The 12684-nt window shown below is 38.6% G+C and overlaps 1 protein-coding gene across 1 annotated transcript; it reads right to left on the reverse strand.

Moving 5' to 3' along the window:
• Positions 1–434: 434 nt before the first annotated feature.
• Positions 435–10815, reverse strand: camk1ga (calcium/calmodulin-dependent protein kinase IGa). Its single transcript, XM_069151789.1, has 12 exons — positions 10507–10815; positions 7966–8091; positions 7674–7748; positions 7205–7343; positions 6973–7096; positions 5678–5753; positions 5030–5142; positions 2347–2425; positions 2172–2259; positions 1165–1475; positions 648–729; positions 435–544 (listed from the first exon to the last, which is right to left on the reverse strand). Exons 1-11 carry the CDS (start codon positions 10590–10592, stop codon positions 666–668), a joined length of 1281 nt encoding a protein of 426 aa, XP_069007890.1. The 5' UTR covers positions 10593–10815; the 3' UTR covers positions 435–544; positions 648–665.
• Positions 10816–12684: the final 1869 nt, after the last annotated feature.

Consider the following 12684-nt stretch of genomic DNA (forward strand, 5'->3'; position numbering starts at 1 on the left):
AAGTTGCACTGAAATCCATCAGCATAGTCCAGCATGACAGGCAAAATAATAATACATATCCAAAAAAATCTGCGGAGGCTAAAGGTACATTCCCAAAATGTATAATGTCTCACTGTGAAGTGAATATCTTAATAAAAAATAGTGTGGCCACAGCATACAAATGACATGACTTTATCCCCTTTAGAAAACTCATATGCCCACCAAAATTCAAAGCAAAGCCATGTGAGTCAAAACAGAGCTAAAAAAAACAAAAAAACATCCATCAGCTTAGACACTGCATATTTCACCTTAAGTCTATTCAAAACAAATACATTTTAATTGTTTTCTTTAACATGTTGATAGTAATACACAACAAACGATATTTGTTATATATATATATATATATATATATATATATATATATATATATAATGTCATCATATATCAGTGATAAATTCCTGCTGTGAATGTGGCGTTAACTTTCTATAGAGAGTCTTCCTACTTCAAAGTGTTTTTTACTCTATATGAGTATATTGATGGGGCACAGAGCAGCACATGTCGACCGCTGAAAAAAAGAAGAGATTTTGTTATCATCAGTTATCATTTACAGGCAATCTGTACAGTACAGTACATCTAATTCCAACAGAGAGCGAGAACAAAATATTTACCTGATTAAGATTCATCTTTCACATGACAGAACACACTCCAGACTCAAGAGATTTGTCCGTCCTCGTAGCCACAGCATCAAGGCTACAACACATCAAACAACAAGAATGGATTAGACTATCACAACATAAATGAACTGAGATAATGACAAAAAAAAACTACAGACAGAATGACCTTTTCAAGTTCCACATATCTTATTATTTTATTCCCCTCCTCAAAAATGGAGAATGTCACAGAGGATGCATGTTATCTCAAAATGAGCTAACAATTGAATCTCAAAATAAACCGTTAAACCATTTAGAAAATGGTAATATACTTAATTGATACAGTTCTCACAAAAATGAGTTATGCTCTATGACATTATCAACTCATACTGGAGTTATATTATCCACTGCACTTGAGAAAAAAAAATACTTGGTATGATTCTTAAAGAGCTTTCTTATCTCTTGTGGGGCACCTCAAGGCTCTATTCGGACGTGCAGGAGTTTCTAGCAGCCTCAACAGGGCAGCAGCTCTCACCTCTTGGATGGCCTCAAAGAAGGGTCACTCCCTGAATGGAAGTTATGAACTTCTTTTGACTCATCAGTAATGGGGTAGCTGGGTTGGCTGTGACTGAGTCTCAGTTGAGAGCAGGCACCTCTGCCTGACTCAGAGTTGCTGCAGGATACATGGCTGGCATCGTGGACGGGATTTCCGTTGGGGTCAAGGGGGTCACCGTCATCCAGGCAGGACTGTACTACGATGCTGGGCACGGAGAGGAGGGAAGGCTCGCTGTGGGTCGGCTGCATCTTCTTCATGTGGTGGACTACTGAGGTTGTGTTGAAGGCTTGCTGTTGGACACACAAAGAAAGCTGGTTCTAGTGGTTTGACCTACATCTGACGTAACACATCTGCCTTGAATTAGTGAGGACAGTCGGTCATAAACATGTCTGCTTTATTTAATAAGCTGTTTAATAAGCTGTTCTGTCACATGATGATATATCATGCAATTCACCAATCCGTCAGTATAATGGCGCAGTTTGGAAACTTTCTTGTGATATGATTAAATGTTTAAGTGTAAAATGCAGTTACAGTGCTTTTTACTGTGCCAACACTTAAAGGGCATTGTTACTGTATTTGATGCCTGAGTTTCCTGGCATCTTTATCCGAGGTCACTGGAATTTCTTGTGTCATCATCATTTTAGTATGAAATACATTCACATGTATGCTTTAAAGCTGACTGGAAAATACTTTTTTTTTCCTTTACAGAGAACAGCAGCTCTGATTAGTTTGAATTGATGACAGCTCACATGAATAAAGAATGGATGGTAAAAAGCTGTAACAGTGTAAAAGATATAATAACTTCTTGCATAAAAACTTCTTAAAGCCCTCCGCAGCATAATCCACTTGTTCACGACATACACTGTTGCTTGTGTGTGTATCTTATGGGGTGAGCTCAGTTTCTGCTGCAGGGCTGTAATTAACATTAAAAGCAAATGTAGTAGTGATAAAAAAGTAGTCCATATGCCAGAAGCAGTGTTGCTTACCTTCCATTTGGATTTGGCAAAGTTTCTCTCCATCTGGTCACAGACAGACTGATAAATGTCCAGGTCTTTAGCTGTGCCTTCAGCAATCCTGTAATCAAGTCAAGGACAGATGTTAGTGTGGGAAGAAAATGAAAAATGGTCAAAAGCGTGTGTGTTTGGCAGAGAAAAGACTAACCAAGGGTGTATGAGCGCCTGTTCCGTGGTGAAGCGTTTCGTCGGGTTTTTCTGCATCAAATTCCTGATGAAGTCCTTGGCTGTTGACACATGACATGGACAGATGTCACCTTCTGATCAAAGCTTAGTTCACTGACCTGCTGCAAACATACAGTAATAAACATGTGATCCGGCCAACACATCCAACCTTAAGGTGAATGCACTGCAACAGCCGAAGACAACAACAGTTTGCACGCTTGGTGTGACACGTCTTCATTTCTGCTGATGCTGCAGACAGTCAGCTCAGAATTTAGCATTATCTGCATGAATCTATGAAGCCAACCTGCCTGCTGTCAACAGTCCAGGCTGCTGCTGCTCGAGTGATGTTTCTCTGGAGAATATTGAATACTTTCTTGGACCTTTCATGGCACTTAATACCAACAATTATGGTTTTAATCAGTCAGAGCATTGTAGACCATGACCATGTGTATCTCCTTATGGCCACAGTGTGCTATCTTCCAGGAGAATAATGCTCTGTCATCTCAAACTGGCTGCCCTAGTCAGCATAGGACCTTTAGGATGTGGTTGAACAGGAGATCAGGTGTATTATTATGCAGCTGACAAATCTGCAAAAATGATGTAATGAATCATGTCGACATAGAGCGGAGCCTCAGAGGAAGGTTTCCAACATCTTGTGACACTATGACACCAAGAACTGAGGATGTTAGGAGAAAAATGAGGCCCTGCCCAGGGTTAGCATGGGCTCAGTCTGTGTTTCATTTGCCACTGTTATGTTCGACTTTATCATCTTGAACGTAAATGCAGGTAAATAAGGTAAATAAGATCCTCAGATAAAAACCTGTCAGCTATTTTCTGATCAAATTTGAAGACTATGGGAGACAGGGCCTGAGGAACTTGGAAAAGAAAATTCTCTGACTTCTCATTAACTGCATCTCAAAACCTACTTTTGTCATGTGGCCTTTTTTAAATTGTCATGTTACCTACTTTATTTTTATTAAAAAAAAAATGTTTTTAGTTTAAACTGCAGTATTTGTAATTTTCCTTGTTGACTGTGAGTTCGTACTTGATTGTCTCCCATTTGTCTCTGTTATTGTCCTGAAGCACTTTGTAATGGCAGTTATTAAAAGTGCTCAATAAATACAATTCTAATCACGTTTAAATACATTTGAAAACATGGAAATCTTGATATTTCATTTTAATTGTATTGTTTCTTCATGCCTAATGTGGAATTTACTTTTACCTAACACATGAAGTTGTTCCCAGAGTTTCTGGCCTTGGCCATTTCTTCTTATATATGGCTCTATATCTTCTTATAATCTGGTGGAGTGAAGGCGAGGAATGTAACAGTGGGTGGCAGCACGATCTAGTGCTGCAGCAGCCCAGTTGCAAATGAATAAAGTAAAAGTAGGTCCGGAAACATAATGTGTTTATGTTTCTATCATTTTGCATTTACTTTTTTCAGATGCAAGTTTTACTGTGTCTCACAGTCTGTCCTCATTGTTTAGTTTTTTTCTTTCTGTCTTATCCTCATCGTTCAGTTATGTCTCCCTGTCCTTTCAGTTTTTCATGTTAATTTCCTGTTTTATTTTGCTAACTCACCTCTTGTCTTGTTTCTGTTACTTTCACTTCCTGCCCCGCAGTAAGTGATCCCCCCTGATTGTTTTCACCTGTGCATAATTATCTCCCTGCCCTCCTGTATAAAGTCTGTGCGCTCCTTACCTCCTGTGTCATATTTCCAGCGTTCCTGTCAACATTTTGAGTTTTTTGTGCATTGACCCATGCTATGACTTTTGGATTTTGCCTTTCCCTCCTATACCTCTGCGTATTGCTCTGTTTACCTGGCTACCTGGTTGTTTTTTGCACCTCAATCATTAAAAGAGATTTAACTTTACTTGTGTCGTGTGCCGTACTAGGGTCGTGCACCAATAAAGTAGACATAAAAACTGCTGGATGAAAGTACAGACAAAATTCAGTCCTATATTTTATTGTTTAGGTCAGGAGGACGGCTGACATGTCTCATAATGGTGGATAATTTAATCTCTTAGGTAAGTAAAAACTATCTTTTCTCTTTTAGTATCTGCAGCATTTAATTCTGACTTAATCCAGCAAGTCAACCACTAACTTGCCTCTGGTGATGATGTCAGTAGTAGTCTATATTAGGTTAATCTCTGTTTACACTTAGCTAACGCTGTGGTCAGCCATAATAATGACACTGTTGTTTCTTACATTTTGTAGAACAACCAAAACTGGATTTAAACCAAAACACAAAACAAGTCTCAGTAGTTTCAGAGAAAATTGGCAGACACATACGGACCTTATTATGTATAACAATATGAAACTTCTTGCTTTCAATATTCCCTATTAGCTATTGCAACAGTGCAATCTATTTTTATTTCATTTTTAGAAAAATGTCCTACAAAGTGTAACGAAGATGTTTCAAAGATGACTACTAGTGCACAGCATTTACAAAAAAGTTTTCAGGTCTTAACCAAAGCCGGATCTAAATACAATCAAGTCATAAGTAGGTCTCCAGTCTTAATTTCCTGTCCTAATTTTCTAATTAACACATGTCCAAGACTGTCCTGGCCAAGACTGTCCTGACTATTTACACTGAGATAATGAAACGGTAAAACAGGGTCATTGTTGAACACTGAAAGGTGAAGTGGTTTCTGCTGTTTTCATACCTGAGTCTGAGATGTCATCCCAGTAGGGGGTATGAAAGGTGTACTCGGCCCTCATGATCTTTGAAAACAGACGGGTCTCGTTCTCTTCAAAAAATGGAGGGTAGCCACAGAGCCTGCAGCACACACAGTGAACACAATTGATCCCTTTAAATCAAAACTTTCAGTGTCTCCAGCAGTGATGCAGTGTTGTGTTTCTGGTTATAGCAATGGATAAACTTTGATAAATAAAAATACAAATTCATTATTAACATCCAAAATCGAATTATTTGTGGCTCCAACAGCAACAAAGTGTTACACATACTGTATGCTATGTTTTGTCATTCATTGAGGCTCATGGGTGCTGAAGTGTAAGTGAAATTAAGTACCAGCAGCACACTTACACCAAGCCACAACAATTGACTGGCAATATTTTTATCCCGTTTGGATCTTCATCAGATAAATGTTTGTATTTCAGTCTATAAAACCGTTCCACGATTGATGGAAAGATTAGGTCTTGGTATTGCCTGTATGGCCATAACATAATGTCTACAAAATATCCAGGAGACAAAAAGTGGTTATTACTGAGATTACTATTAGATTATTGCTGATTTATTAATGATCAGCATACAATATATAATGTTTTTGATAGAGAACAGAAAATATACTTACAGGATGTAAGTGATAACTCCAATAGACCAGCAGTCCACTGTTTTGCTGTAGGGTCTCTCAGCCAAAACCTCAGGGGCTGTAAAGTGACACACAACAGTGAGTGAAAAAAAGAAACACATTTCCAAATAGATTAGTTTTATTATGGATGTTCAGCTGCACAAATGTAATGACAAACAATTGAATTGAACTGAATAACACAGTCGCTGCACTTATAACTAACGGTAAATGTTTAAATGATAGATATTATCAGTAAATTTACAGACCCCCTGCTGTTAAAATCCAGTCTTTAATCTCACACATCCATGTGGTGTTTGATATATGCTAGAAGACATATCATGAGTGAAAAAAAAAATCATTCAACACAATGAATAAGCATTTCTGTTTTGGAGTTGAAGTATATTTATATTTTTTTCAAACTGTTGTTTTTGTCACGAGTACTTTCACACAGAAGGCAAATATTACGATGTGAAAAAGCAGCACATTCTTTTTTTCAGAAGAGCATAGATATTTCTGAGCTTTTGCACCGCAAATAAAGACAACCAATCAGATTGTGCATTTCAGGTATTGTGACATCCAGGGTTTCCACTGTGGACAAAATTCATTCAGATGCTACATTTGAAGCTCACATGCAAAGAGATATGCAGAATGTGCTCACAGATTGGTCTGTGTCGATGGGCTCGCCTGTATCATCAGGTCTAAACCCCAAATATTCCCAAACTAAACTTCTCTTTCAAAATGGCTGCCTCCCTGTCTGTCCAGCTGCTGTATCAGGACTGACTGATGTTTCACAATACATCACGTTGAAGCATCTTAATACCTGTCGTGCCGATTTCAAATGGCGCATCCCGCACTTTTTACATATGAATAAACATGCATTACATTCAAGACCTTATCGAATGAGTCCACATAATGCTGATTAAACTTGTCACAGCCAGATAACTCTCTCTACAGTCTCTGCATGTGGTGTCTGGTGAGACATTCCTGCACTGGCACCAATAGCGATGGTTCTGTCACCCAGCAGTGATTGTTTTGCCAGAGTTGAAGTGTGGAGGGCAAAGCAACAGTTTCAAATGTAGTGATGGAGAGGAATAGCAGCTAAGAGTATGGCAGAAAACCCTAATAAGCTTCCAAGAAAAGTTTCTGGGGGGATCATTTAAAAAAAAAAAAATGGTAATTTAATCTTGAACTATAATGAGATTAAAAAAAATACATGTAGTTTGTTGTGTTATTTATGAGAACTATTTTATATCAGGTTTCCAAATTGTCATTGTGTAATCCCATCCCCATTAACTCACCAACATATCCTGGTGTACCACAGGCTGTAGACATCACACCGTGCTCCAGCGTCTTAGACAGACCAAAGTCACTGACCATGATCTTCGCATTCTCATCTGAGTTATAGTACAGCAGGTTCTCAGGCTGTACAGAGAAGAGAGAGAGAGGATGTGAGAGAGTAAAACAGGCAGAGAAAAAACGGTGTGCATGTGTGTATGTGTGCGTGTTGGTGTTCGTCTATGTGTCTGTTACCTTAAGGTCCCTGTGTACAATGCTGTTTTCGTGCAGGTAGCTGACGGCCTCCAGCACCTGTTGGATCACTTTGCTGGCATCCTTCTCGGTGTAAACCCCCTTGTCTAAAATGCGATCAAATAGCTCACCACCTGACACCCTGCACACACACACACACACACACACACACACACAAAGAGGAATCATCAGTGTTTCTATCTCTCTAGGAATCTTGTTGTCTTCTTAAATCCCTTTATCCCAATCCTGAACTCTGTTGGACACAAAACATTGTTGAGGATCTGAAAACCTCAAAATTTTGCTTTAAGTTTTAGTAAACTGTTATCATAAGTATAAAGAGGATGCACATGCTACTGTCTGAACATGAGTGCCTGATCACATCATTAAATGATTTCATTGCAGTCAATATTAGACCCATTGCAGGATTCTAATGTAATCATTTAGAAAAAGTGGTAGAAAAGAGCCCACTTACAGTTGCATGACCAGGTAGTAGTGTGTTCGAGTCTCATAGAAATCCTCCAGTCCAACCACGTTCTCATGCTTTATCCTGAAACAATCAGAAAGACAATGAGGAGTCCTGCTGTCCTCATGTTTACAGTGTTGCAGCTACTGCATGTTCCTCTGGCTGTCTATAAGAAGGTGCTGCACATATAATGAATTACAGTCAAGGAGTAAGTCAACATTGATTTCACATGGAGCAGGAAACTACTGCTGCACTGCTTTCTGCACAAATGTGTGTGCGTGCGTGCGTGTGTGTTTTTTACCTCCTTAGTACGTTGATTTCATTTTCCAGGTTGCTGTGGGCGAGGTATTTTTTCTTCAGACATTTCAGGGCAAACAGGTTTCCTGTCTTCTTCTCTCTCACCATAAAAACCTCTGAAAAAGAGCCCCTGCAAAATAAAACGGCACAGAAAGAGAGACAAATTGAAATGGGGATTAACATCTTACAAACATTTTAAACTATAAAGGATACAACTGCCTTTATGTGCTGGTTACACAGACCAGGTGTTTATTCTGCTTCAAAAGTTCTGTCACTTCTCCAAAAGACAAAAACGTGAATGTTTCCAGGGTGATGGACAGTTATCTGAAAATACTGCTACATTCAGCCCAGATGCATTTGATATCAAATTTGAAGCCACTTGAACAACTCACTGAAACGTCCCATAATGAGGACCCTTCTGCTGTGTTCCAAATGACATACTTCCGTTAGTACACTAACAAATAGTGCTCTTACATGTTAGGACTCTTACTTGTGTAGTACTCTAATTTCAACAGGGTAGTGTTGTTTCAAACCGCACACTGCCGTTTTGCACTCACTGTAAATAACCGAGGCACATGAATGTATCACCTGCCTCGACCTATTGGGGTGAGGGGAGAGCATCTGCTGTCAGTGCTTTCATAAAAGGCAACCACATAAGCTCCTGAAGCGATTTTCATAATACTGCAGCTGGCAGTATTAAACCAGTCTAAGCCAGGCAGCATTGAAATCAGCACCATGTAGCCCAGAGAGTCTTGGCTGGGTACCAGCATGGAACTTCTTTTTTGGCAGCCACAGTATAATCGTACATTTTGGCCACTGAGTTGAGCATCTGTACTGCAGTGCTAACCTTAAACACCTCAAACCCAACAGGGAAGACCCAAATACAAACGTTCTAAGTGCAATGTAACTCCGTTGACTCACATTCATCTATCTCGTGATTGCATAGACACACACCTGCACCTGCTCATACCACCTCCCTTTACATACAGTATATTCAGTACAATCGTACTTTTAATCCTATAATGAATTGGTGCTAGGATGTTCCTGGGCTGCTGCTCTAACGTCACTGCTCAGAGACCTCAGACACACACACACACACACACACATTGGACTCATTCACAGCCAGGCAAGGAGGAAGCACTTTAAGCAGCTTTGACACTGTGTGATAGCTCCTTAAGTTAACAACCATTTGTGTTGGTAATTGCACTGACTAACCTGCTTTCAGTGTCTGAAAATGATGCAGACAAATAACTCTGTGCAATCATATTTGTTTTAACCTTTTAAGCCCGTGAGGCCCCCTAATTGGGGGCCAGGGAGAAGACTTAGCAAAACTATTGTTAAAATATGGACCTATATACTGATATTTACACATCTGAACAAATCTCACAAGTGTTCCCTTTATTATGACACCAAAATCATTCAAATAGACCTTGTGGTTGCAGAGATGTACTCTTTTTATTATGGGTATGCAATTTTCGAGCAGAGGCCTAAAAAAATAGGTTTGTTTTTAAAAGGTTAAGGACCATACCAGTGCTTCTGCAAGTTTTAGGCCACTAATTATTTATCACATATAAGCCTGGGTGCAAACTTAGTTTGTGGTTGAAATGTTTTTAATTTGCCTTTTACAATCATTCACATTCTTTGATCAGAAATGCCCTGTAAGTTTTACTGAAGGTTGATATAAATCTGGTTGTGTTTAGACATAAACATAAGGATTTAGCAAAGTTTTACTTATTTTGCTGAAAACTGAAATGACTGAGGCAACCACATTTTCTGTTATGCAGGAGGACAGCACTTTTCGTTTGGTCACTCCGAACAATTTCCTTGGTGTTTCTCGTGACTAGTAAACTGACTCTTGACATTCAGATTTGGTGGTGTGTTCCTCAAAGTGAAGTGTTTTTTGTAGAAAAACAGGTTTACATTCACCAAGCTAAGTCACTGAACAACTATAGTTTGGCATTGGCAGTGAAATAGAGGTATTATATGAGCACATGTATAAAAACAGCTGTTTGGAGCTACAGCAAAATCAGATTAGATTAGCATTAAATGGTTAATTGTGAGGCTCAAGTGTCACCCAAAAATTTAATGATGTAAGGTCCTGCACTGGCAGGTTTTATGTTTTACACCTGAAATCAACTCACAGCTGTGATTAAATGCACTCAATCATCTGCAACTTAGACAAAATAATTTTATGTTACTGTACATCTGGATAGTGTCTGCAACAAAGATGCAGATCCCATCGTGGATGATAACTCAGTTTTTACTCTTTACATGAACCTAGAGTCGAGCATGCTCACTGAGAAAAGCTCCAGCCTCAGAGCTAAACGACAGGCTAAAGTTAAAATATTTTTTTCCCTAAAAGCATACTATGTGAGAGTTGATTGATTAAATTTGTTGCAATATGTAACTTTGAAAAATTCTCCTAACTAGAAAGGTTAGCTGCCTGTCATTGTCATGTTGTCATTGTGGTCTCTCCTTCAAGTATACACAGAGCTTTCACCTCCTCTTCCTCCACTCTGTCATTGTTTGCACTTGCAGTACTTACGATCCCATTTTCCCCTTGAAGTCGAACACATCCTTGATGTTATTGATGCTTTTCTTCCAGCTACAGATGATCTCCTTCCGCCGCATCTTGGCTCTAGCGTTGCCGTAGACTCCTGAAGCAAAGGTGACATTGATTATTTACATTTCTGGGGGAAAGAACACAAAAACATCACCATGCAATAAATGCTGTGTTTTGTTGGTGCTTTTGATGGAAACCTCCTAGATTATCACTTCATTATTTGAAAATGCATTGTTATAGTGCTGGAAATATAGAAAGCCTAGTGTTGTGAAAATGGACAGCTGGATCATTATAAAATAAATATTGAAATAATGTTCAAATATTTCAAACAAAATGTTTAAAAAGGTTCTGTTGAAATTCTTGTTGGGGATGGTGGACTCAGGACCTCAAAATCCTTCCCTGATCCCTGACCCCTGACCCTTCCATGTTCCAAGACTTTTTTGAGTGTTATTCCACTTCCCCATGTGTGCTAATTACATAAAGAGTTGCATGCCCACAGCTGAGGTCAGTTCTTGCTGAGTAAATCCCATTTGTACCTGTCAGTTACACAAGATAAAAAAAAAAAAAAAAGGCAGAGGATTTAACAGGTGATAGCAGTTAGTTAGTTAATCTTCTCAGCCCTGCCTTCTTTCTTGTGTCTGTTGTGGGAACAGATTATCTGGCGATTCCCAAACCTGGGTCGTTTTATAATCCGGGCGTTTAATGGCCAATAAAGTCTGGCCTTCCAAAAAATACATTCTGAAATGCACCAATATTCGGCAGTACATACTAAAATTGAAAAAGCTCAATTATGACACATTCATAAAAAAATTTCATTTCTTTTGTGGGACATTTGATAAAATGCAAGAACAGAATATTTCACAACCGCTTTGTATGCTGCTACACAAATATACTCCATAAACGGAACTACAAGTCCATCTTTGATTCTGTAAATAAACAATTTGAAGTACAGATTTACAACTTTTGTTCATGCTCTTGTTCCTCATCGGTGAACAGAATCTCCCCAATCATTTGTTTGGTTCCTAGTTTTGAAATACCTAAATGTACCCTGCTCTTCAGAGGACACTTTCAACTGTTTAACCATATGTAAGAAAAAACTAGGGCACAAAATGAAGCAGAGACGGAAACACAGAATTAAGAGGATACAGATTAAATGATGATAAATATAGCCTTGTTTTAGATGTGTCTGTCCTTTAATGGCTCCACAAACCCAACACCAGAACACAGTAGTTCCACACTGGAGCAAACTCTGTCAAGTGGATTAATAACATTATGTTCAATTAAGTGCTGTTTATCTCATCTAAAGTGAAGACTGTTGTCCATCTACAATATCATACATTATTAAATGAAGTTTGGCGTGAGGAGAGGATAGAAACTAGCCAAAGAGCCAGATCATGTTGGAAACTGCTTTCCCTGAAGGTTCAATTTTAAAAACGAATTATAGTCTACAACTGAGTATGTTCCTTCATTTTATCAATATGGCTTAAAGATGGCAACAAAATGAGTTGAAGTGGGAAAAATGTAGTTCTTACCTGAGCAGCAGTGCAGAGATGGTTGTGTTGAGGTATTCGTGCATGTACCTGACTGGCTCGGGTAGAGTGTAGCACTCCAGGAGCAGGGAGGTGGAGCCTCATCCATTTGTGTCCTCACAGCAGTCTGACAAGGTGCTGCGTTTCATTACTCATGGAAGCTGCACCATGCCAGATATTACATTGTTGTTCCCTTTATGTAAAGCCTACACACTCTGTGCTTTCATTTTGTTCTTGCAGATATTTATCCACTACATTCAGAAAGATGTTTGTGTTATTATATTTAAGCAATTCAATAATAAAAATGTATTATTTTCAAAATAGCTGTGAAGGCATCTTTTCTATTTACAATACCACAATGACAATACTTTTCATCTTGTTTTCACAATAACTACTTGGAAATATGTAACACTGCATGCCACCCTGTGTTCATATCATGTTTTGTTTAATATTATTTAACAAACTTAAATCTACATTAAGAAAACGTGGAAGATAAAAACAAGAACCCAGGCAACTTAAATTTTTAATGATGTTGCAAGTATAATTTCGTTATTTATATGGATACTGTGGACTGAACCAATTTTACACAAAAAATGTGATTTGAATTAGGAAATGAAGGAAAGATGGGGGA

The sequence above is a fragment of the Embiotoca jacksoni genome, unplaced genomic scaffold (assembly GCF_022577435.1).
Source record: "Embiotoca jacksoni isolate LCO1_2020_lvr unplaced genomic scaffold, fEmbJac1.0.p SCAF_1, whole genome shotgun sequence".
In the NCBI taxonomy this organism is placed as follows: domain Eukaryota; kingdom Metazoa; phylum Chordata; class Actinopteri; family Embiotocidae; genus Embiotoca; species Embiotoca jacksoni.

Excerpts from the sequence above, each read along its gene's own strand:
- camk1ga (XM_069151789.1), bottom strand. The coding sequence starts at position 10,592 with ATGCGGCGGAAGGAGATCATCTGTAGCTGGAAGAAAAGCATCAATAAC. Across the intron at positions 5,754-6,972 it reads TGGTACACCAGGATATGTTG|CCCCTGAGGTTTTGGCTGAG; the intron begins GTGAGTTAATGG and ends GTCACTTTACAG. Across the intron at positions 1,476-2,171 it reads TTGCCAAATCCAAATGGAAG|CAAGCCTTCAACACAACCTC; the intron begins GTAAGCAACACT and ends TGTGTCCAACAG.